The sequence below is a fragment of the Gavia stellata genome, chromosome 11 (genome assembly GCF_030936135.1).
Source record: "Gavia stellata isolate bGavSte3 chromosome 11, bGavSte3.hap2, whole genome shotgun sequence".
NCBI lineage: Eukaryota > Metazoa > Chordata > Aves > Gaviiformes > Gaviidae > Gavia > Gavia stellata.
Window position 1 is genome coordinate 30,320,289 of NC_082604.1, and position 24,387 is coordinate 30,344,675.

Below are 24,387 nucleotides of genomic sequence, written 5' to 3' on the forward strand. Positions count from 1 at the left end.
TCTATATAAAACTACTCACACACATAGCCTTTTGATAGACTCCATTGCCAAGAGTCTGCTAGAACTATAAAGTGGAAACACTGTTCAAATTAAGTAACAAACTTGATAACATCTGAAGTGTTTTGTCCAGTTTGTTTTGTGTTTCAAGTACGATGATAGTCATCAGAAGCCCCAAACAAGAAACAAAATGGAAAACTAATACAACAGACAAAAACGAAGTTAGAGGGAGAAAAGAGATGTTACTAACCAGACTGAACACAGGATGGCTATTTAAAGCCACTGGAACAGCTTTGAACATTTGACATGAAAAGGTGCATTTTGAGGGTTGTTTTTAAGCGTTTCCTCCTTTACCATAATACATTAAACACACATACAAAATTGTGATCTTCACCCACTATTAAAGGCAAACACTGTTATCTTTATTTCCTCTGGGCAATGAAGTTAGTGAGTTACAGCATTAAACTGCAAGCCTGAGCAGCAGGGTCACACTGCCCATCCAAAGATCCCACTCAATTTATTTCAAAATAATTTGGGTTCAAGTCCCCAGAAATATTTTGCAAAGCACAGAAAACAACCCTTGACTTTGCAAGAACTAAATGGCAACTTTTGACTACAACCTAAAGAAATTTCCCCTCTAGAAAGAATGAATTTAAGATTCCATTCAAAGGCAGGCTGTGTTTAACAGCTTTTCCGTACTCACATTCTGGGGATGCAATTACATTACATAAGTAGAGCCAAACAAAAATTGTTCTAGAAACATCTCATGAAGTTTCAGTGGGTATTGCTCTGAAAAGCCATGGGACTAGGAACAGCGACTAGGGATTAACACAAAGCCTGCCCGTGCAGAGAACAGGATGTTCCTTGGAGTATTGGGCTCTGGTCTTCACTATGTCACTAAAAAGCTAATCAGCCTTCTTAAAGCAAACCTGGACCCCCATCAATGCAACCGGTGGAAATCAACTGCAGCATCAATGTGCTTGCATTGTTATTCTGAGCTACTCAGTATAAATGATTTACCTAACATTCTACAGTAGTCATAAATACGGTGCTAGTATTGTTTTCTTCAGAGAAACGAAGTCAGTACAAAACTAGTTTGTTAAGCATTCACTCACCCAACATCGACCCCAGAAGCGCTTACTTCCAGAACTCCATTACGCAAAGTTGAAAAGTAAGGACAGGCAGCAGTGATTTGCAATGCACAGGTTCTTGGATGTATCTTTACACTCAGCTGAGAAGTAACAGCCAGCCCTGCCATATGCCCATTACACAAGACAGCTTTCTTTTAATGTTATCAGGGTTGACAAGAACAAGATGCTTCACTTTCTGTTTCAAAGCATTCTCTGGTTTTTCGGGCATGGGGTGCGCACAGCAGCCCAGGGAGGAATGGGAAACAACTATGATCCAAACTGAGTCACATATCTACTTTACAACATTACAACATCAAAACCCCATTTCTAGGCTGCATGAGAGCAACTCATGATCTGATATGAGACCCCAGGAGAGGAACTGAGTGTTAGAAAGCACTGAGAACCCCTTTTAAGCAAGCTGGAATTTTTCAAGTCAGACTCTCAATTCAATTCGAGCCTTTCAAATAGGGAATAATAAACACACAATCAAAACCCAAACATGCAACAAGCATACAATCAAACTGATCTACAATTTGCCTCATACTGGAGATCAACTCCAGCTTTCTGCTTCAGCTCTGCCTGCCCTGGCATAGATGTATACTATGGTCACACTCTGTCCACGTGCTTTCATTAAGAGCCAAAAGTATCTAAAACACAAGTTCCGTCCCATTGACACATGAACACCCCGTAACTGATGACAACATTCATAACTGGAGATGACAACTCCGTAAGACGTACTGTTTTAGCACAGGCAGAATTGGCAAATCTTTTAAGCAGTTCCTATTTACAGCCTCGCAGTCCCAGAGCCTGGTCTTAATATGACTGCAGGGATTTCACGTGTACCTACGCTCCTATCTGCCGCAAAGTCAGAGACTAACAGTCTCCCACACATAAAAATCAGAAGGCTTCTCCATGAAGAAACACCTTTCTTGGAAGAGTAAGACACACCCCCACAGCACTGGTCATTTCAATTCTGTGCAGACTCAGAGGCTTACAGGATCCGTTAATCAGCGTGTTAGGGCAGATGGCAGGAAGATGACACTGCACTGCTCAGATGATTGCCAGATGTGACATTTCCAGGAAACCTCTGGTTAGTAAAGAAAATTAAAGCATAAACCTAACAGGCAAATCCCCTGATGGCTCAAGACATTTAATGCACAACTCTGAGTGCCAGCAGGTAATTTCATGGCCTTTCCAACAAAGATGCTGCAGAGCACAGAGTCTGGGTCTGTGGATTTTATGACTCTAAAAAAGGAAATGTGCAAGCAAAGCATGGAGAAAAGTTTACTGTTCTTATTTATAATAAAAGGACAACAGAATCCCATGACTGAAAGTTTCCGTAGCTGCCTCCATCGAAAAGGAAAGACAATACGCAACTATGTACAGAACTCAAATGTGCCTGCTTCCTAATGGTCACTTGGTTATTACCTTGAGGAGTGCTTAGTCACCAATGGCATCCCAGAGAAAATGAAGATCTTCCCTCTTTCATACTCAGATGAAGAAATAAGCGTGATGCATTTTTCCCTCTAACCAGAGCAGTGAGACTGCGCAGAAAACCCATCCCAGGATGCGACCATGCAGAGGAAAAGGGCAGTTCCTGCTCTGCAGAACCAGGGAGCTCACCTGCGTCAGGAGGGGATGGTCGGCTCTGAGCCCTGCCTTCCCCGAGTCAGGAGTACTGCAAGATCAGCATACGCATTCCAGATCACTTGCCTGTGCTCACATCCACCTTAGGTAGCTAGGAAAGTGTCCTGGTTTCAGCTGGGATAGAGTTAATTTTCTTCCTACTACCTGGTATAGTACCGTGTTTTGGATTTAGGATGAGAACAAGGTTGACAACACACTGATGTTTTAGTTGTTGCTGAGCAGCGCTTACACTACGTTGAGGACTTTTCTGCTTCTCATACTGCCCTCCAGGTGCACAGGAAGCTGGGAGGGGACACAGCCAGGACAGCTGACCCAAACTGTCCAAAGGGATATTCCATACCATATGACATCATGCTAAACAAAAAAACCTGGGGGGGACTTGGCCGGGGGCGGATGAGGCTGCTGCTCACACACTGGCTGGGTATCGGTCAGCAGGCGGTGAGCAACTGCATTGCGCTTCACTTGTTCTGTATATTCTTTTATCATTATTATTTTCTTCCTTTTCTGTCCTGTTAAATTGGTTTTATCTCAACCCACAAGTTTTACCTTTTTCCCAATTCTATCCCCCATCCCACTGTGGGGGAGTGAGTGAGCTGCTGTGTCGTGCTTAGTTGCTGGCTGGGGTTAAACCACCACAGAGAGGTCTACTTTATACATCTAAAACTAACAAATTACTGAGTCATTCACGGATGGAGGCCTATGATTGGACTGTAAATCAGCTAACCAGCCCAAGAAGAACATTATGCTTCAGAAAAACATAAAAGGGAAATCACTCTGCACTGTAGAGAGGAGCTAGATCTACCTCAAGCTTTCTGTACCCAGGAGCAGGGCACGGCTCTACATATCTACACCTCCTGGCATGAACTGAGCACACCTGCAGTAACCCTGAGATGCTCTAACACTGGTAATGCAGATGTGGCAGAAGAGAATTCTGTTCTCACACATATACAAGCAACATTAATGAGCCCTGGACGTGCTGAAGTGTCAGAGCCATCTCCAGAAAACCAAGCAATTCTTCTGGCAGGAGTCCCACTTCCACACCACGTCACTACCTTCAGGTGCACAGTCACCTCTGCTGTCGATGGAAAGCACACAGGCAGTTTTGGGCCACTTTGGGGGAACTGTAAAATAAAAAATTTGGGGGTAGAAATAACATACTAAACAATAGTGCTTCCTCCCCGCTTTGCCTACAAAACAAAAGGCCCCTGCAGCGTAACTGCAGCAGCAGTGTCTGCTGCAGCGTAATGCCTTGACCCCTTTGCAACAAGTCTGTTGCAGTAACAGACTCGCAGTCTCCGTTGGAAATCCTGATGTCTTCTCAGATCTGCTTTGTGACCACCTCCTCAGCTTCTTTTCAAGCAGAAACAGAGTCTAAAAGCCCTGCTTCTGTTACTGCAGTTCACAGGAGACTGGGGAAAGCAGCCTGTGTGCTGGTGCCTTTGGAAAACAGCCGGGCAGGATGGTGTGGAGAAGAAAGTAGAAAAAAGCTACTCATTCTGCACTGGTAATTAAAGCTGGAAGAAACCTGGAGCAGCTGGCTACCAGCCTGGGCTGGGCGCTGGACTTCAGTGCCAATTTGCTTTGAGGCGCCCAGTCTTCAAACAAGAATCTCAGTTTTGTTGTGTGGCATTTTACTCCATCAGAGCCCAGTCCTTCAGTGACAAGTTTGCCGCATTAGCCCATAGGAAAGACTATTTCTGTCACACAAAGTTTGGTAGTTCGATCCAAATTGTTGGTTGCAGGCTCAAGTCCTGATTTTCTGACGCATCAGCAAAAAAGGTTATTCAGCTCTTTGCTAAATACTCAATCGCTTGGAACAATGGGAATAACTTTTGAATGCTTAAGCTATTTTCTCACTGCTCAAATTTTCCCTTTTGCTAGGTCTTTGAATGATGGCCTCCTTCAACAGAAAGTTCAGGGTGCCGCAAATAAAGTGAGAACTGCCCTTGGGAGGGACAGATTTAATTAAGGTTGGTGGACAATATTGCCAAGAAGTTCCTCTTATCCTTTATCTTACTTTTTTCTTTCAAACTCATTTGTCTTGGCAGACTACACTTTTCTTCCTCTTCTGCAAGGATTTCACCTGGACGCAAACAGAACATTGCTTATTTTAATTTTAGGTTTAGATGAGGAAGCTATTGGAAAAAGTTTGTTGTGGGTCACACTCTGAAAGCCGACCTTGGTCCCAAAAGGGATGTTGAGGCTTCTGCTGCTGTTTCTGGGGAAAGGAAAAACAAACAAACAAAACACCAAAGAAAGGTGTTTTTTTAGACTTAATTACAAACTCTGTCCCAGAGGGCCAGAAGTTTTTAAAGCACTTGTGATCAGCCAAAGCCTTATCTGACCCATTCCTCTCGTCCTTGTTTCAAAAAATGACAATAGGGTGAACAGAAAGAGACGAAAAGTTTGGCTGACTGGGTGCCTTCTGGGGAGCACCTGAAAAGCCTTGTGCATTGTCCTGCCTGATCCTCCCCCAGCTGCAGCCAGAGGAGGGGCAAACAGGGCAAGCTTGCCCTTAGATAAGCCTCCTCGCTCCGCAGCCCAGCCCAGAGCAGCCGGCTCCAGCTGGGCTTCCCAGGCAACAGGCCTCGTGGCTCGGAGCAGCCAGGAGGTGCACGGACATGGGCAGCCCTCAACACCGGCTTCCAGCAGCACAGTCTCTTGAAGAGGCAGTGGTACCCGTGCCCCAGCGGGAGCAGAGCAGGACACCCACCTGAGCGCAGGCTGAGAACAACAGTGCTTCCCCCCACGGAGCCACATTCCCATTGTACAGCCAACAGCCTGGGCTACCTCCAAGCCTGCACAAAGCCCAGGTCCACCGCCACGGGACCAAAGACCAGCTGTAAAGAAGCTTGTGCTGCCACCACCAACTCATGTCTCACAGTGTGAAACTGGGCTCCCAGCTCACAGGCATGATTCCTCTCCACATTCAGAACAAGAATGGAAACAGAATCTGTATTTTTCTGAAACATGCTTCAGTTAAAATAATACCCTATGATGAACAGGAGAAGGAACAGGCTTCTCTGGGGCCCCCTGCCCTGCCTGAAACCCTCACCAATGCACTGAACCTCAGTAAGGGAACATGTCCCAGCAACAACAGTTCAACAGCCCCCGCCATCCCCAGCAAGTCTGGCAAAGTGCTCAAAGCAACACAGCTCCTCCCAGCCCGTGGTGCTGGGCACCGGAGTAGAGCAGAAGGATGGTCTCCAACGAGCCTCCCCCAGGAGAGAGAGAAAAGGGCCCAAGTGGGGTATAGGCACAAGAGGACGCTGGACGTGCATGTGCATGTGCACACACACGCAGGGGAGCAGCTGGCACTGGGAACGAAGTGGGGCAGGTCACACTGGTCTGGTGTGCTGGAGGGGTTACACTCTTGAGACAGGTGCAGGGCAGGGCGAAAAGAGGGGTTACACTCTTGAGACAGGTGCGGTGCAGGGCAGGGCGAAAAGAGTAAAGGGACGTGCAAGTGCTCCTCCAAGCCTTCACACCGGGTGATCAGGGAGGGTTAAGACTTGCAACCTCTGGCACTCACCATGTCTTCCTAAGCTACAAGTTTAACCCTCTCTTCTTCCGAGGCATGTGAAAAGCTATGACTCTCTAGAGCAGACAGATTTCCTTCAATTTGCTTGAAACTGAAGCCTGATGGTATGAGGTGTGACGCAAAAAATCCATGGGACACGAATCCTAAAGCTATATAGCCCACCAGCCCACGGGGCCCACAGAAGCAGTGCCAGCGAAGCAGGCTGTTATTGGCATGATCCCCACAGGAGCTGTCGCAGCTGGAGGAGACTGCCCGAAGAGGAAGGAGCCCAGTGCCAGGCAGCTGAGAGGGGACCAGAGCATGCCCCTGCCTCTGACACCCAAGAAAGTAACTGAAACCAAACTTTGACATCACAGCACCTGCCTACCACACCCAAAGAGCTCGGATTCTGATTCTCAGAAAGGCTGAATGCTTACACTGCCGCAGAAACAGAATATAAGGCAAGTTAAAAATTGTCAATGAAACGAACATCCAAACTCATCACCCAAAAGCAATGAATAACTGACAATTATGCCTTTGATATGGGAGTCTCAGAAATAAGCGAGGGGCAAGAGTACTCACAATAATGTAAAGACAATTTTGTCTCTGAAGATACCCCCTTATTTCACTGAGAAAGATTCAACTAAATTTGGGGGAAGGAAGGGGCTACAGGTTCAGGTTAACACGCACTGGCTCTGAGTGAAGGATGCATGCACGGCAGCAATGCATCAGCAGAAGGTACATTCATTTGTCCATGCCTTTGGGCCCCTTCTTGTGTAAGGTGATAAACACTCACAGAAGGAAAGTCCATGAGGAAATTGTGTATTTAACGGAGGGTTTGGGTTTGGGTTACCCACTGTAAAGCAGAGCTCAAGTCATATACTAAATATTTATTAACACTAATGTATGCAACTTACATATTTCACTTCTTTAAAATAAACACATAAGCCTCACTTTCTCTTCCCAAACCTCAGATATCTCTCAGAATATACTACTTTCCCAGATTCATAGAAAAGATATTAGCTTTTCCATTACCATACATTTCCACTAATTTTGTGCTTGAGTTCAAAGCCTCCCAATAAATGTATGGGAAGAAAAGGAAGGGAGGAAGACAGACAGGTGATTTAGGTTAAAAAAAAAAAAAATTAAAAAAATTTAAAAAGTAAGAAAAAGAAAAAAGCTTTACACCAAAGATTCATCAATTATCCCAAGAATACATCTCAGCCTTTGAGCACGCCCTGAGCAACCACAACGTAACTCCGTGCGCTCCAGTTCAGAACGCTCCCATTAACAAAAGCAGAAGCTAGCAGAGTAGTAAGCTTTACAGAAAAGGTCGCAGCTAGGCCTGGGAACAGTTTAAGAAAAGAAAACACCAGCCCTTAGGATCGCTTACTGCTTTGCCAACTGCATAAATGTGTCTTTCTTGAAACCAGTTCAACACTGATCTTCGTGGAAGTACGTGTAAGTACACGAAAATAGCACTGACCATCTGCAGCACTTGAGCTCTCCACCACATTTGGCCAAGTGGCAAGGCACGACTCACCAGCTCTTCAACTTTCTGCTTGCGGAGATACAGCACACTCTGAACCACTATCACTACCGAAGCAGATAATGAAGATAATGCTGCAAAGCATTTGCTTAAAGAGCTAAAGCCCATCCAGCTGCGAAGGAGCAGCCAATGGGTAAAGCAGAGCAGACAGAAGACTGCACTCCAGACAGTAAGTAACAGAATCTGCTGCAGCTTACACAGTTTTTATGGTGTTTTATATTACAAGGCAGTTGTAAAGGGGTTATTCTGTAAATCTGTTTCATAGCTGAAGAGGGACCGCACATGCAGTTTTATACTTCTTTCTAGGTGAAAGACTCTGCCTTTTCATTACATGTTTCTGTACTTTACCAATGCTCTCAAACATTCTCTTTTAATTTTTAAATAAATACTACTATAGTTTGGGTTTTTTAATTGACAAATAAGGTGAACAGGAAATCATCCACGTGTTATGCAACCCACAAACAAATTAATTAGAATATAAATGAGCAGTCATAACTGTAAATAAATACAGAAAACCAAGGCAGACAAACTCCCACACCTATTAGTCTGAGACATGGAGCAGCCTCAAGCTACACCACCAAAGACTGCTGATCTACAGGTAAGGATTGCTCTGTATTGTGTATCTTAGCAAAAGATATTTTCCTTAAGCAACTACTTTTGTTTCAGTTTATGACTGAGGAAACATAACTATATAAAACTCATAGTTTAAAACATCAGAAAATAGAATTAAAAATCAAATATTTAAATTACAAATGTTAGTATTAAAATAGAATATTAAAGGGAACAATTTCTTTATTTGAGCCACATTCTACTTCTTTTAAATGCCCAGTTTTAGGAAGATAAAACTACTAATCATTAAAATGTTTTATTGACATACTCATACTAGAATAATTCCAAATTTGATAGGACAGTTGCTTCTAAAACCTGGTTTGTTTAATCCTCTAATATCAAATCATAAACTGACCATTCTTAATACCCTGGTCCCAACTTTGCCTCTTACATCCACCACTCCCTAATTCAGATACTATAACTGATAGGAGATAGGAAGGATCTCAGTGGGGCTTTTTGAGGCTTAATTAAAAAAAAACTGAATATCTGGGTTAGATCTGAAAATGATCCTACATGCAAACAGCTCAAAACATTGCCCAAGTTTCAGTGTGAGTATCAGGGTTTGCACAGATACTTCATAGGCTCTAATATCTTAATGCTAAAAGGTTGTGGGTTTAGAATTTAGACTCTTGTCTAAAAATCAGAAAAATAGAATGAAAAATTTAACTTATCAGGAAAATTAGGCTGTTAAATTTCAGATTTCAAAATCAGCATAGGGACTCCTGGACAATAAGAAGAAATTAAACAATTACTGGTGGCTTTTGCAAGACAGAAATAAAATTCTACCCTTGAGGTGTCCTCACGCTGCAACCAAACGAGCTTGCACCGCCCATCAAAGAGCCTGCTATTTTAACAAGAAATAAACTATCTTATCTACGGCTGCTCTTTATACCTGTTGGCTCTCCTCATTCATTTCGTCCTTCAGAACACCAGAAATTAATTGTACATGCCAAGAAAACATCACGTGTGATTTAACTGATGTAATAACTTTGGTCAGGAAAATCTGTTATAAAATGCTGTCAATGCTAAATGCTGTCTGCACTAACTGGTGCCATTTTACGTGGCACGCTTTCTCCTGCCAAGTTAACAGCAAGCAGTCAGTCTTTTACTTAAGCTTTGTTTGTGAACTCGGCAGAAGCGACGCGCGGGAGGGCGACACGCTAAGCACGTGGCTGTTGGTGCAGCCGGACCACCCTCCGGCAAGTCCAGCTGGAAGGCGTGGGGCTGACAGGGCTCTGCACCCCCCCACATCGCCTCCACTCACCTCATTGACCCACACCCCTGCCTCCTGCCAGGGCTGTGCGGTACACTACATTGCTTTGATCTAACCTGGGGATAAAAATGCTTATTTTCCTCTGCGTTGGATTGCCTGAAAATGTCAGCTTGCAACTTTTTTTTTTTCTTTTATTAAAGGGGGAGCAGATGGGGAGGAGAGGAAGGAAGGAGGGGAGCAAGCAGAACAAAAGCTCAGTACTCAGATCTGCATCAGTTTTAGAAACAGATCTTTTGTATCCAATTGGAAATGAATATTCATTCACAATTATAAAAAAAGTCAAGACTTTCTACTGCAATACTGCGTACTTCTGAAAGGTGTTGATGGGACTCCTCTCAGCCCAATCACTGGCAGGAAATGTTTGTAATGCACTGAACTTACAAGCTTGGGAATTGTTTTTGCAAATACAAGGAATGTGAAACACAATCATTAATTCATAAGGATTTTTGAATATTGGCTGTGTTATGCAAAGAAGTTCAAATCTTCACACACAGAGAATTATACAATCAACCAAAAGAATACAGGCAGCAAATGTAGGCAAATATAGTCCCAACAAAGAGATGTCACAAAAGATGTCACAGCTTTATTCCATGGTTTTTTGTTAAAATAACATTTTAAAAGTTAGATGATATATAGCCAACTTCTTCCAAACTGAGCAAGTCAACTGCTCCCTTCAGCTAAGGCACGAGGAAGAAAAGACAATCCAGGCTAGGACCTGCGGCTGCCCAGGGCAAAGCAAAGGGCTGCAGACAGATGCAATGGTGTTCAGGGTGCTGTCACCCTGCTAGGTGACGTGGAGTCCCTGTCTACCAGGTCATTCGAGGGGCTGTGGTCCCTGCACAGGCATTAGTGATGCTAAGTGGGGACACTGGCAGAAGGGGCAGCTGTGTAGGGCTTGGGGATGAGGTGCACACAGGAGGAAAAAGACGGTTCACAAGGCAGACAGTTCACAAGGCCTAACAGCACCATCAGGACTGGCATGCGATCTTAAGAAAGCCCCAAAGAACAGCGTTCTGAGTCGGAAGAGGTCTAAGTCCAGCTTTTTGTTTGATTCATCCCACGTTCGGGAAGTCAGGAGTTTGTAAAGAAAATACCATAGCATGAAAAAATACCTCCCTCCATCACCGATTGCTACCTCCTCACTAGAATATCCTGAATTTTGCCTTTTTGGATCAAAAGTGAGAAGTGCTATTAAGATATAAAGAGTTGTTTACACTTCTGTTCTTTCCCTTGCTAACCACAGCTGCAGACAGGACATACCCACAGTGTCACCTAGGCTCGCCTGGGTCGGCAGGAGCCACTGCCTCTCATGGGGATGCAGCAGCAGTGACCTTCACGGGACACACGGCCTTTCTCAGCCACTTTCACCAGGGACACTACTCTCACTGGCACCCCGAGGAGCGGCCTGAAAAGAAACATGGCTCACTCAGTCCTCTGTCCTCTCACACCAGACGTGAATCATCTTGAAAGCAAGAGCTGGAAGGCACAGCAGCAAGAAACCGAGACCCTCTAGACATTACTGCCACACTTATCAATCCCGCTTTTCTCTGAGCCACACCAGAGGAAGCATGCGCTGAGCACCACCACGTACGGTCCTATCTCACAGTTACCCACTTACTACCTCCTGCGATAGAAATGTTATTTTACTTTTTCTGTCATCCTAATTCGACTATTCATTCCATTTTCCTCCACTACTTCTATACATCTATGACAAACAAGAACAACTACCACCCAATACGCCATTTTAAAAGGCTGAAATAGTACATAGTGGATTTTGCATACTTTTATTCTCTTAAGTATTAAAATCCAGACACTGCCTTATGTCAAATGTTATAATAAGAACAGAGAAATAACGAAATCTTAGTCTCTTGGCAAACTTGCAAGAAGTCAAACGTACCAACATATCTCCACAGTCACTGCAAAAAATGCCTTCCAAAGGAGACCAGCAGTTACAACCATGGACCCTGAACATCTCCACCCTACCCCACTGGCTGCCAGGTCGGGCACCTTCGTGGAGATGCGGAAAGGGAGCAGACCAGCCCTGAGCACACACCAGCTGAGAAATGCCCAGGCGACCGGAGGAGAGGGCTTTCCCCTGGACAGCCCCTGCCTGACCCCACCAGCTCTGACTCCCCCAGAACGCCCAGCCGAGTGCCTTCAGAGACCAACCCGAAGAACGGAGAGACAGGATCCCACCGCCTGCAAATCCCAGCGAGCAGGTCCTGCTTTTATTTCCCTCCGCTTGTCCGGCTCCTAACACACAAGTGAGCATGTCCACGCTTTTAAGCCCTGCAAGGAGACCCACAGCAGCCTGCCCTGATGGTTTCCAGCCAGCAGCCAGCCGCGCACTCTGCTCAGAGCGGGAGCTCTGGAGAGCAGGGCAGGCAGCTCGCACCGCAGTGGCCAGGGACGCACGTCCAAACTGAGGGCTGCTTTCCAACTGGATTATAGCAGCGTGGCTGGGACTGCAAGTTCAGACCACCAGCAGTATTTCTACCACATTAGAAAAAAAAATATTTAAAAAAGATTCTTCTAGCACAACTCAGCACAACTGGCAATTGCGGTGTTTTGTGTAACGCACTTCCTCTTTCTCTAGATTTCTCATAACATCAGAGATAACATTTGGCCTCATCTTCTTCCCTGATAAACTCCATTCTGCAGTTCAAAAAAGATTTCTGGGGACAGTGACCACTGTCAACAATTCCTGACCCAGTAACTGCATTGCATATTTATCTATCAAGCAGCTGCATTAATTTCCATAAGTAGCTAAAATGTGCACTCAGTACTACAGAACCTTCATTATATTCAGGGTAAAAAAAACCACCCAAACAAAAACTTGTAAATATTATTCTTATGTTCAGTAAAGCATGAACTTTGAAATTTGACAGCCAAGTTACAGAAGTCAAGAAAAAGTGCCTTAATGATATTGGAAGCATTACAAATGACAGCATAAGAGTTTGAATACAGAAAGAACTAAGCATTTTTAATGGTTTATGCAACTTTCCTTTTGTGTATTTTGGCAAGACAACATGATTTGCAAACTGAGAAAGTTCAAAACTTTTATATATTTTACCAAATCAATCTCGTTAATTTGGTGAATCAAGTTTGCTCGTTTTGCACAACTAGCTGGTATTACTTACACAGAATAAATATGCTTTATGCTGGACCAAGCATTTGAACATGAAACACTGCTCAAGTATGAAAGGCTATTCTCACACATAAATCCCAAATTGCTGGGTGCTAATACATACCTTGCAACACACGTCAGCAAATAGCAGCAGTTATGCAGCAGCAAAAAGCAGCAATGTTTTAAGAACTGGGGAAAAGGAAAAAAAAAGAATCCTTAAGCTTAGTCATCACCTCAAGTAGCATTTGGACAAAAAGGTCCTAAATTGACCCACCAATTAACATCAAATGAGGAGTATTCGCAGTTTCCAGATGAACCCCAACGTGGAATGAGGGGTGAATATCTATGCTCATTTCACTTGGTGGAGCCACTGCAAGTTCTTACGTTCTCAAGAGAGAAGAGGATGTTCTCATTATGAAGGTTTAAGGGCAGCTTGAACAAGAATGCAACCAGAACAAGCATGAAAGGGCAGCTCCTCTATAAAGTGGAAGCATGCCTTCTGCCAACGACATGCAACCCATCTCTGTAATCCGCAAATCAGCAGAGGAGTGCAGCCATTGCGGCAGCCGTGGTTTTGAGGATCCAGAAGCACCAAGCAGCTGTATGAAGGCCACTCTGCTAGACTGATTCTTTACCAGAGCACCGGAGTTAGCCCTTGTGGTACCACATTGCCATAGCTTCTAAAGGATCCGCAAATGATGGAGGGAACAGGCGAGGGAGGGGACAGTGTTCACTCTCAATGCTGAATTATTCAGAGCAGTAGGAACAAGGCCTTTCAGAAAGAGCTGAGTGTGTGACCAGGTGACAAAAAGAGCAGATGAAACTGGTCATGAGCACAAATGACATGATGCATGGCATGGGGGACACAAAAGCCTCTAGCCTTACCCATGCAGTGATGGGCTTTAGGTTGAACATGACCGCTCTATGACTCTGTCCCTAACCAATTTTGAAGTCCTCCTGCAAGATCTGAAGACTTGTCTGCAGTACTGATCATTAGATAGTCTAAAAAGGCATTGCACTGTGGGAACCCCTCAGCACCGCAGAATTACACTGGCCTATGTTATGATACACAACTTTAACAACGGTATTTTCCTGTCTCTCACATAGGTCTCCCAGCAAGATAAGAGGCCCTGTGCCTGAGAATGAAAGACGCTCTAGACCCTTAAGAAAGAGCACCACAGCAGTCAAATCAAGAAAGGTAAGGGCATGCCATTGATATTGGAAGATTTACAGAGCTTAAACATAAAGATAGGATGGCAGGTCCTCGTATGGGAGAACTACCAGGAAGAGATTAACTGCAGGCTTTGGGCGTGAACACGGGTAACACCTGCTCCATTGCTCCACCTAGCCACGCAAGTTCCAGAACAGCACTTAAGCTGGTCAGCCTTTACAATGTCTGCAAAAGAGATACAGAAAACAATATACCAAAGGAAACAATTTTACCTATTTGAAAGAAAATTTCCATTTCTAGTTATTGCAAGGTTTCATTCAGGTTCCAGTCTGCTACATGGAGGCATCAGCTACTGACTCTGAATTGTGGCAGTAAGGAAATTCTTCATTTTCTAAAAGACAAGGTGGGGGTTTTTTCCCAGCTCCATGGCACTTATTTTCCAGTTGCCTAGGTTTTCCTTTGCCAAATACAGCAGTATTGTATCTACATCTGTTCTGCCCTCCTTACAGAGGGTAATCCACCCTCATAAACATTCTTTCAAAAAGCAGACAGCAGATGTGATTTCTTCTTGGAGATCCTCTAAAATTTAAATCTGAATGACTTGAGAGGACAGCTCTAGCTTCTACGTTATGCCAACAGATAGCCACACTCCTGTGTGTGTCGTGCTACTAAAAGTTTAAAGCAAACTGTGCTAGCTGCACATACGGATTTCTTTCAAGTGAATATCAGAAAGTATTGGCATACACTAGATATTTCCACGCCTGAATTACAGAAGAGTGTTTTCTATGCCTGTATACAAAACAGAACACATGTACAAGGAATATTCATATCCCTCACATGCTTCCTGGTAAACCAGTGCTAAAAATACATACCGGTCCTTAAGGGTTAATGAGATGTACTTAGAGCCACAAAATCACTGTGGCTCAGTCCCCCTCCTAGTTCGAAGCGTGTAGGCTTATACCCGCAGAAAAGGGGCAGCACAGGGCTTGAAGACAACGGATTAAAGTCAAACGGAGAAGCAAATGGATTCTCTGTTTGAAACAGCAGTACGCCGTTGAACGTCATCAAAAAGTGCGATGGCACCACTTGGAAAATACTAACTATGCATCCCTGCTGGAAATTATATGGTGTGGAAACGTGGTCATTTCTGAGAAGTATGCCAAGTTTATTTTGAAGTAAGAGTACAAATATTAGACTAATTAATGGAAAGCATAGCACCATTTTATCTTACTGAGATAATTTTTCTCTGCTTCTAGGAACAAAGATATTGTAAGATGTTCAACTCCAGCACAAACTTCTCGGGAAACAACTGCAGTCACAGCACAGTAATAACCAAGACAGTCATTCCCCTGGTCTACTGTTTAATTTTCATAGTAGGACTCTTGCTGAACGGTGTGGCAGCATGGATCTTTCTGTATGTTTCTAGCAAAAAGAGTTTTATTGTCTATCTCAAAAACATCGTTGTTGCTGATCTGCTAATGAGCTTGACATTTCCTTTCAAAATTCTTGCCGATTCAGAAATTGCACCTCCACAGCTCAACACGTTTGTGTGCAGATACTCTGCTGTTGTTTTTTATACAAACATGTATATCGGGATAACATTTTTTGGCCTCATAGGTTTTGACAGATACTACAAAATTGTAAAGCCTTTATTCACCTCCTTTGTTCACAGGGTGAACTACAGTAAGGTGGTCTCTGTAATCATATGGTTATTGTTAATGCTTTTATCATTTCCAAATATGATTTTAACTAATGAAATCACTACAGAAGGTTATTCCAGAAAATGTATTGGTCTTAAAAATGAGCTTGGCAAACAGTGGCACAAGGCATCAAGTTATATTTGCACAGGGATTTTCTGGGTTGTTTTTCTTCTGCTGATCATTTTTTACACTTCTATATCAAAAAAAATATATAGCTCTTATAAAAAATTCAGAAGGAACTCAGATGCGACCAAGAGAAAAACCAGCCGTAACATATTCAGTATCATGTTTGTATTTGTCGTTTGCTTTGTACCTTATCACCTCTGCAGAATACCATACACTCTAAGTCAAACTAGCTCACAATTCAACTGCCAGTCAAAAAAAACCCTGTTCTACGCAAAGGAGTTTACTCTTGTACTGTCTGCTGCAAATGTGTGCCTTGATCCCATTATTTATTTTTTCCTCTGCCTACCCTTTAAAGAAAAGCTGTATCAAAAACTGCATCTCAAGCTGAAAACTTCATATGAGGTTGAAATTTCTAAATCCAGAAGATCAAATACACTTCGGGAAAGTATAAACATAGTATAGGTTCAGGTCTGTAACATAATGCACGTTTCAGAAAGTTATTCAAGAATCCAAGTCTCAAAGAAACTGAACAGATGAGAATCAGCAATAAAACAGAAAAAAGGTTTCAGCACAAAATACCAAGTGGTGTTGCTCTGTATAAAAACACTATTGCATGTTGCCAATGTATTTACTACGTGCTATTTCAGCTGATGCTATGATGGCTTTACAGTGCGATACGACCTATCTGGATCTCAAAAAAAGAGAGAGGAATAACTGGAACAACACATTCTGGAGCTCCAGGCCATGGTTCTCTGAACAGATTATCCAGCAGACCCCATAATCAAACTGATTTGCTGTTGTTTCTCACAAGGCCAGGCACGACACATGACAGTCAACAACCAGCCTGAAGGGCCCTGGAACGACTGATGGCTCCACCTTGGCTGGAGCAGGCCCCTCGGAAGCAACACGAGGAAGTCCAGCACAGGCCTCTCTGGCTTGGCCTCTGCCAGCCCATAAAGAGGACCGAGCCCCTGAGGGGAAGCACTCTCATGTATTTACCAGCTCACAAAGCAAAGCGATGAAGGCAATACGCAGCTTAAGGAAGAACTCTAGTCCAACAACTGAGGAAAAAAAGAGATTTTTCAAGAAAAAAAAAATAGAGATCAAATCCTCAAAGATCTGCACAGAGCCTGAAAAACCCTTGGTAAATTTTTTTTTTTTTTAATTTTATTTTTTTTATATATATATATATTTTATATATGTATAGGATTTCTTAAGGGAAACAGTCTACAAAATTAAGAATTAAACATGATTATTTATCACCATTAGGCACCAAGTGTCAGACTACTTCTATAAAATGTGATGCTCACGATAAGCAAGTATTTAAAGAGGACCCTCCTATAAACTAAATAGCACAGTTACACTGTACCATATTCCTCAAAACTTTTCTGAAAGAGCATGGTGTACACCAAAAATGTTCAACCAAACTGACTGAAGTTATAGTAACTCCCTTTCTGTTGTTGCAGAAGGGGGTAAGAACACTCAAGGAGCTGTTTGAAAACATACACGTACAGCTGTCTAGAAACTCCGGGGTGTATTTAAAGCCAGAAAGAATGATTTGTTGGTTTTCCTATGCTATGACAAAGCACTTCTCTCTGTACAAAGGTAATGGCTGAAAGCCATCAACCTTCTATATAGAAATATAATCTCTTTTTTAACTGTATTTTTCAGTGCAGCTTTTTTTTTTTTTTTTTTGATTGATTTTATCATTGTACAGGAAAAACACACTAGTGCATAAAGTACCCACAAAAGCTTTCAGGCAACGGCTCTGGAAGCTGAATGCTTTCATTTTCCTTAACAAAGAAGGAACAGCAATAACATGTGCTTCACCTTTCTCCCATCGTATTTCATTTCAGTCCTAACAGATAATCTCTCAAGGTGAAAGATTTTTAAATATATGGTCTTTGAACCTTCTCCAAGGCTGTGGGTAACTTCTCTTGGTCCGAAACCACCGATCTGCAGTAACCATACTCTACCATCACACAGGGTTATATTTAAACTAAAGCACCGGACAGCTCTTCAAACTGCCTGCTGAGTTGAAACACACCTTTGTGGAGCATATTTACCTCCATTTATTTCCCACTTGCCTGAAGAGCTTTCCCACCCCAAACCCACCCCAAACCCACCAGCACCAGACACCCGGGCTAGCCTGGATGTTCATCTGACAGCAGAGGCTGGGGGGACCCTCACCCGAACCAGCCTTTAGGGACTACAGGAGCAAATTGCATTTTGGTTGTGTTTTTTAAAGAAAATACATAAAAGATTATTTATATGGTGCTTTCAGAGCTCCCTGACTCTTGTCAAACTGAGACTTTGCAGGCTTTTCCCTCCAAGCAAGGGAAACAGTCTGCAGGGGAAGGGAATCTGTTGCTTTGTGGGAGACTTTTTGTCATTTATGGCAAAAACATTTAGTTCCTTACATGGCATGGCATGCTATTTGCCTACGTAAATCTAAATAACTGCAGCTGTGAAAGCACAGTGGCATACAGAGATGAAAACACTTCCACAATATATATTTTTATAACTTTTTAATTACTTTGCAAGCTTTGAAAAAATTATTTATATTGTAAAATTGTTTCCTCACTCCACCAAATTATTGAAACTAGAACAACAAAAATCTACATAAGGCACCCAGGGGAAAGTATGCTGACCAACACACTTTCGAAAAAGTGACACTAAACTTCTAGTTTTTGGTTCGCTTTGAACTGGGATGGAAAGGTATGGGGCTAATTTTTTTTTTCTGCACTCGGTAAGTTAATTCTTTCACACCTTTCCCAGCACATCACACCTCAGAAAACCTAGCCAGCTCCTCACACACCCAGAAGCCTTGTGGTCACTCTAAGTACCAGCTCGTGCCTTGTCAACCTACCACTTTGAGGAACTGCCCTAAAATTCTTGCAGTGAAAATTATGGGTAACCCAGAGCTAAATAAGGTTCCCGTTCAACAGCAACCCAGGCCCCAGCTGCAGCTCATCCTCCTGACTTACTTGTGACTCCCTCCATTGCACTGCAGGAACAAGAAGCTGGGTTTGGTCTCTTTATTCTTTGGAGAGCTAAGTTATTCAGCTGGACTTGGAATCTCTTGCAAAGGCCTGGTGCCCCTGGGAAGAGCAAGCGTGCATCGCAGGCTGCCAAGAGACCTCAAACACACACAGTGGCACAGAAAAGTTGCCATGCTCATACATTTCAGCCTCTCTCCTCCAAACCTGGGGGAGTTCCTGGTCATCCCTTTGTAAGGAGATGCTGTTCTGCTGTTCAAAACCTTGAGGTAGGACCCAGGGAGGGTGGCTTAAATCTGCTTCAAAAGCCCAGAAATGCTGAGCACATAAGTCTCACATTTTAAACTATGCATCACCTTGTAAACCTGCCCTAGCCTTTAGCGATACCACACGGCTATCTACCCAGAAGCCACCTCAACATTACACTGGACAAATGACTGCAGTTGCTGTGCAATGGGTTATTTATGCTAATACTGCGGTGTAAGGCTTCAAAATGGGCCATTTTCTCTACCACCGATAGAGCACAGCAATTTTTCAGGAAAAGAGCTAAGCCTAGCAAATGGAAATCCTCCCTCCAAACACTATTTCAGGAGAGAAAGCTCACTCCACAACTGCCTCAACATATAAAAAAAATCCTGGTTGTGCAGAAATCAGTAATAAGACTCTCCCAGAGTTTAATTTTGCAGGATGTCATCTCAAAAAATGATCTCTGTTGTAAAAAAACAACAAAACCAACTCACCAAAGAGAGGGCAGATGCCACTTTAATCTACCTAACAAGGCCACACAGTCACAACCAGCAGATGTAGTGAGGGAGCACTCCTTGTATTTGCTAACTTTAACACAGGAGGGAAGGGCTAGTTTCCCTCTGCCAACACCCTCACACATGTTCTCCCACCTCACCCCAATAAATAAGTCTTTTGTTATTTTTATGAGAGTATGTTCATTAGGATGTCTAATAATCATCACTTCAGGGCACTGCATACCTGTAAAACACTGTTCAAACAATTAAAACTAAATTTTGATAATTGACAGAAGGTGACAGGGCAGGCTAAGGAACTCCTCGCTATGTGACAGTAGGCAGGTGTGCTCTGCTGGCTGCCGATGACTTTGATCCCCAGGACATGGTTATCTACCCGTAGTATCTGGAGTTCACACATCCTTGTGTGCCAAGCAGAGCGGATCCTCCTCTCCGACAGGCTCAGTGAAACAGGCTACACTGAACACATCTTACCTCCTTATGCTCTGAAATAAATGTAAGAATCAGTTTCTTCTTCATCAGAAATAGCTGTTTCTGCTCAGAATTCATAACTACCCTGTGCCAAGATCACTCATATTTTTCATTTACAATGCAGACATTACAATGGGTAAGAAATTTTAATCTGTCAATGAAATTCATGAAAAGCAGCAAGAGAAAATACTGAAGTTGCTAGTTTGTACATGAAAAAACTTCTTGGCTACATGATTAAAGGATGGCAAAGACACCACTCAAAGATTGATCCTCAAAGACGTACCTAAATACCGGAACAGTGACTGTGACAGCCACGCACAGAAAGAGAGGAAAACTCTCTCAGGACTAATTTGTACCATCTGCTCTTTACTGTGCCTCTGACATTGATTTTGAACAGTTCTCTCACAATTGAACATAAGCTGAAAGAAAATCAACTGTTTGCAAGTGGTTTTTTTGTTTTTTTCCTGTCTACCATCACATAGATGATATAGAATCACGATAAAACCAGTGTTTCCCATCAGTTCTTTATCATACATCGACTGCAGAATTTCTACCTACGCACATCCGTCTGGCTTGTACAGACACATAAGCACACACTGAAGAAATCAGAACTCAAACCCAACATTAAATCTCAAACTTTCGGTGCCTTTTAGAGCACATTTATACAGAGGGAGGCCCAGGAGAGCCACGTCCCTCCTGCAAGTAACCCACCCCAAAACATTCTCCAATGCAGCCAACTCCTTAACACCCCGCTGGAGACTGCCCACAGGAGACAGCAGCACTGCCTGGACCGGGAGGAGGAACCGCTGCTGGGGCTCTGCCTGTGCCTCCCTCCCACCGGGCACTGCGGGCCTCGACCCCCTCCCGCAGGTGGCCTGATCCTGCTCTCGGGCTGCTTCACGCCAGGCAGAGGAGAAAGGACACAGCGGCAAGGATGCTTCTCCTGGGAAGGGGAAGGTCTCCTGCTCCCCCAGCAGTGCCCCACGCCACCTCCTCCAACCGAAGCGCGGGTGAAATTTCTCCCAGTTTTCTCCCACTGCACCCAACGCTAGGAAATCTAACAGAGAGAGTCCATGTGGGCACAATGTGCACATAAGCCTTACTTGTGTAACCGCACAGAAAGTAGGCTCAAAAACCTTATATAAAGGAATCATGTAACTCTATACTTGATGTCCTTCCTGATTTAAAAGATAGTGGGATATGAAGGATATATATTCAAACATTAGCTTCCTAACAGATGGATTAACAGGCTGTTATATATTTTCCTCGTTTAAAGAGAGGAGATCACACAGAGCTTTAAACATCCGTGCCTGGCCAGTGCTTGCTAACATTTAATGTTCTCCAGGACTGAAGGCAAGGAACACACAACAAAAAGAAGGGGCTTGGACACATCCCCTCACCATAGGTGTTCAAGGAACGTGTAGGTGTTCAAGGAACGTGTGGATGAGGCATTTTGGGGCATGGTTTAATGGGCATGGCAGTGTTAGTTAATGGTTGGACTTGATGATCTTACAGGTCTTTTCCAACCTTAGTGATTCTGTGATAAGCTGCACCCGCCTGGCAGCTGCAGAAATAAGGACAAACATACCATAAATGCACACTTGCATGCAATCCTGCCTGTGCTCCTCCAACACAAAAAGAAAGTAAGTTGTCCTTTTAAATTTAACTGCACCCCTTATAGTGCATCTTTAATTAACTTCAATCCCGAGTAAGTCACATGGGACTCTTATCTGAGGAGCCTTACGTAAATAACCCCTGAGGTGACCTGCTGAAGGGGGAGGAGAAAACACAAGGTGGCATCTCCTGGGAGAATCATCAGCCAACCTGAGCACTTGCACATCCCGAGCGTGTGCTGGGGATGTCACGCAATTGTTACACAAAGCATTCATCCCTAGGGAGCAGACGTCCGCTCTCCCACACCCTGGGCAGCACTGCCCCGCACAGCCCCAACACTCCCCACACACGATGCTGCAACATAACATTTCACAGCTTCAAAGAGTCAAACCCCAGGCAAGGAGAACCCTCAAGGACTCCAAGGTGACATCCAAACTCACTCCCCATCCACACTGGCTACTCTCATACCTTTCCCCTTCTCTCAGCTCCTCTGCATCTCCCATGGTTAACCTAGCCCACAGCCTTCAGGAGCTTTTTTAAAGGTCATCAGATTTAGATTATCTTTTTTAAGGTTTAGATGTTGTTTTTCCTAGCTTTGTTCTCAGAAATGATTTAATCATTTTGGCTGAATTCCCACCCACACCAGCACCCCTTCCCTTCCTTGCACCACTCCCCAATCCTAGGAGTCAGCCTAAGCAGGCATGCAGCAGGGAAAATTTCAAATCAAAAGTCAAAATTCAGCAAAGTTTAAACCACCAAAAATAGGGGTTTATCCTGAGAAGTACTCAGCAACTTCAATTACAGCAAAATCTACCATCTGCATCTGTAATTTATGAACTAAAATGGCCTTTTAAATTAGGCATATAGACAGGGGAAGAGTATGACACTGAACCGCAATAAAAACAGAATTACGACTCAGTAGACCCACATTCTCATCTTTCTTCTCCTCCCAAAACACTTCTGTAGGAAGCATAGACTATTTTCAGTAAAGGTTTACCTAACCATCACCTTGTCTTTTTAGAGCTGGAAAAGTTTTCTGAGCTGTAAACTGACTTTACAGAAAAAGGGACACACACAAACACACAGGGAGAAAAAACTGACTGAGTGCTACATTTCAAGTTTTAAAAAAAAATTTTAAAAAAAGAAAAATACACATATGGAAAGATCAGTTTTGCATGATGAGCATAACACCATAAAACTAGTCCATGTTTGCTCAAAACCAAACATAGGATCATTCCAGTTTATGAAGCTTTGCAAACATTTAGACAAATATGGTCTGAACTTTAAGCTTATGACTAAACTTAAAACCAGACAGTCTTAATTTGTTTCTTCACAAAATTCTGGTACGTGATTTGTAAATTCCTGTGGATTCTCAACTACAACAAAGTGCTAACATTTGGGGGTTTCAGTATTGTTGTCAGTATCTCAGCCCCCTAGCCTGGTGTTAGACATTTTCTCCTGGTTTAAAAAAAATAAAATGCTTAATTATAAACATTTCCCCTATATCCCTAATGTGTCGTTTTTATTTTTAATAGAGCTTGGCAAATGTCCCAAGGTTTAGAATTTGAATTGCTATCAGTAGAATCCCTACGTGCCTTTAAATCTGCAAATTAGGTCTAGAAAAAACCTGGAATTTCATGCAGGAATATTATAATGAATGAGGGCCAACTACATTGCAAATCCCTGATTCCAGACAGATTTTAAATGTAAGACATATGCGGGTTGGAAAAGAGTTTCAGATTTTTAAAAACAAAAGCAAAGAAACAGCCATTGACGTCACACATCTACAGCCCCAGGTCAAGTTTTAGGAACTACGTGAAAAAGTCCACATGCTGGGGCTGACCAAACCACGCATCTCATCACCCTTACGTACAAGAACACATGATAAACATTTAAACTTATATCTTCAGGCTTGAAGTTAGGAGGAGAGAGTGAAAATTGCACTGCCTTCAGGTCCACTAGGTATCAGCCAGTTTACAGCACTATCCACCATCCCTGTTGGCTCTCCGATGCGGACGGGTCAAGCAACTCTGACTATCTTTCTCCACAAAAATGTATTTTGAATTGCAATAATTGTAATAATCCATGCTACTGGCCACATCAACATGTCTAACTCAGCTCTTTCGCAGCCATTTTTCTCCCCATCGTTCTCTATTTCGTCCTGCACAGCACCGAGCGCCTGAGGAGCAGCTCACCACCACGCTACACAGGGCAGAGTGTGCAGAAGGGTACTGCCTTCGCCGTGCCTCCCGCCCAGCCACCATCTCCTGCATGAGAAAGAGGAAAAAGAGGTCTCTCTGGGCTGTTCCGTGAACACTGACATTTTTCTGTCACCTCTCTTTTAGGTAACTTCCACGTGATTCAGTTATTTGAGTGCTGGTTGTAACTGCGTCAATCAGCACATTTAAAAACCACAGACACGTTTTCAAAAACCAGCAAACGCAGCCAGAGGAAAAGATTAACACGCTATTGGACTGCGAGAGCAGTCGCCAAGGGACTTCAGACCTTTGCAGACTAATTCTCAGAAGACCCCAGAGACCACTAAGACAGGTACGTGCTTTTAGTCTTTGCCTGTTCCAGCCTATCTAGCTCTACGTAAATACACAGCCTGAAATATTAACCGTGCCAAACACACAGAAAGTCAGGCTCAAGTATTTAGCAAAACAGCCCTTGCTCTGCCTGTAGTCAGTGCTACT

At 43.4% G+C, this 24,387-nt stretch overlaps 2 protein-coding genes across 3 annotated transcripts in view; one reads left to right on the forward strand and one right to left on the reverse strand.

The window, feature by feature from the left end:
* MED12L (mediator complex subunit 12L) overlaps positions 1–24,387 on the reverse strand; it is a 155,016-nt gene that overhangs the window by 88,774 nt on the left and 41,855 nt on the right. The gene's annotated exons all lie outside the window — the stretch shown is intronic.
* P2RY14 (purinergic receptor P2Y14) lies at positions 7,924–16,982 on the forward strand. Of its 2 annotated transcripts, none has more exons than XM_009817888.2 (3): positions 7,924–8,012; positions 13,960–14,050; positions 15,280–16,982. In XM_009817888.2, exon 3 carries the CDS (start codon positions 15,298–15,300, stop codon positions 16,309–16,311), a length of 1,014 nt encoding a protein of 337 aa, XP_009816190.1. In that variant the 5' UTR covers positions 7,924–8,012; positions 13,960–14,050; positions 15,280–15,297; the 3' UTR covers positions 16,312–16,982. The 2 variants fall into 2 exon arrangements, with proteins under 2 accessions (XP_009816190.1, XP_059678785.1); XM_059822802.1 differs by lacking the exon at positions 7,924–8,012 and adding an exon at positions 11,827–11,944.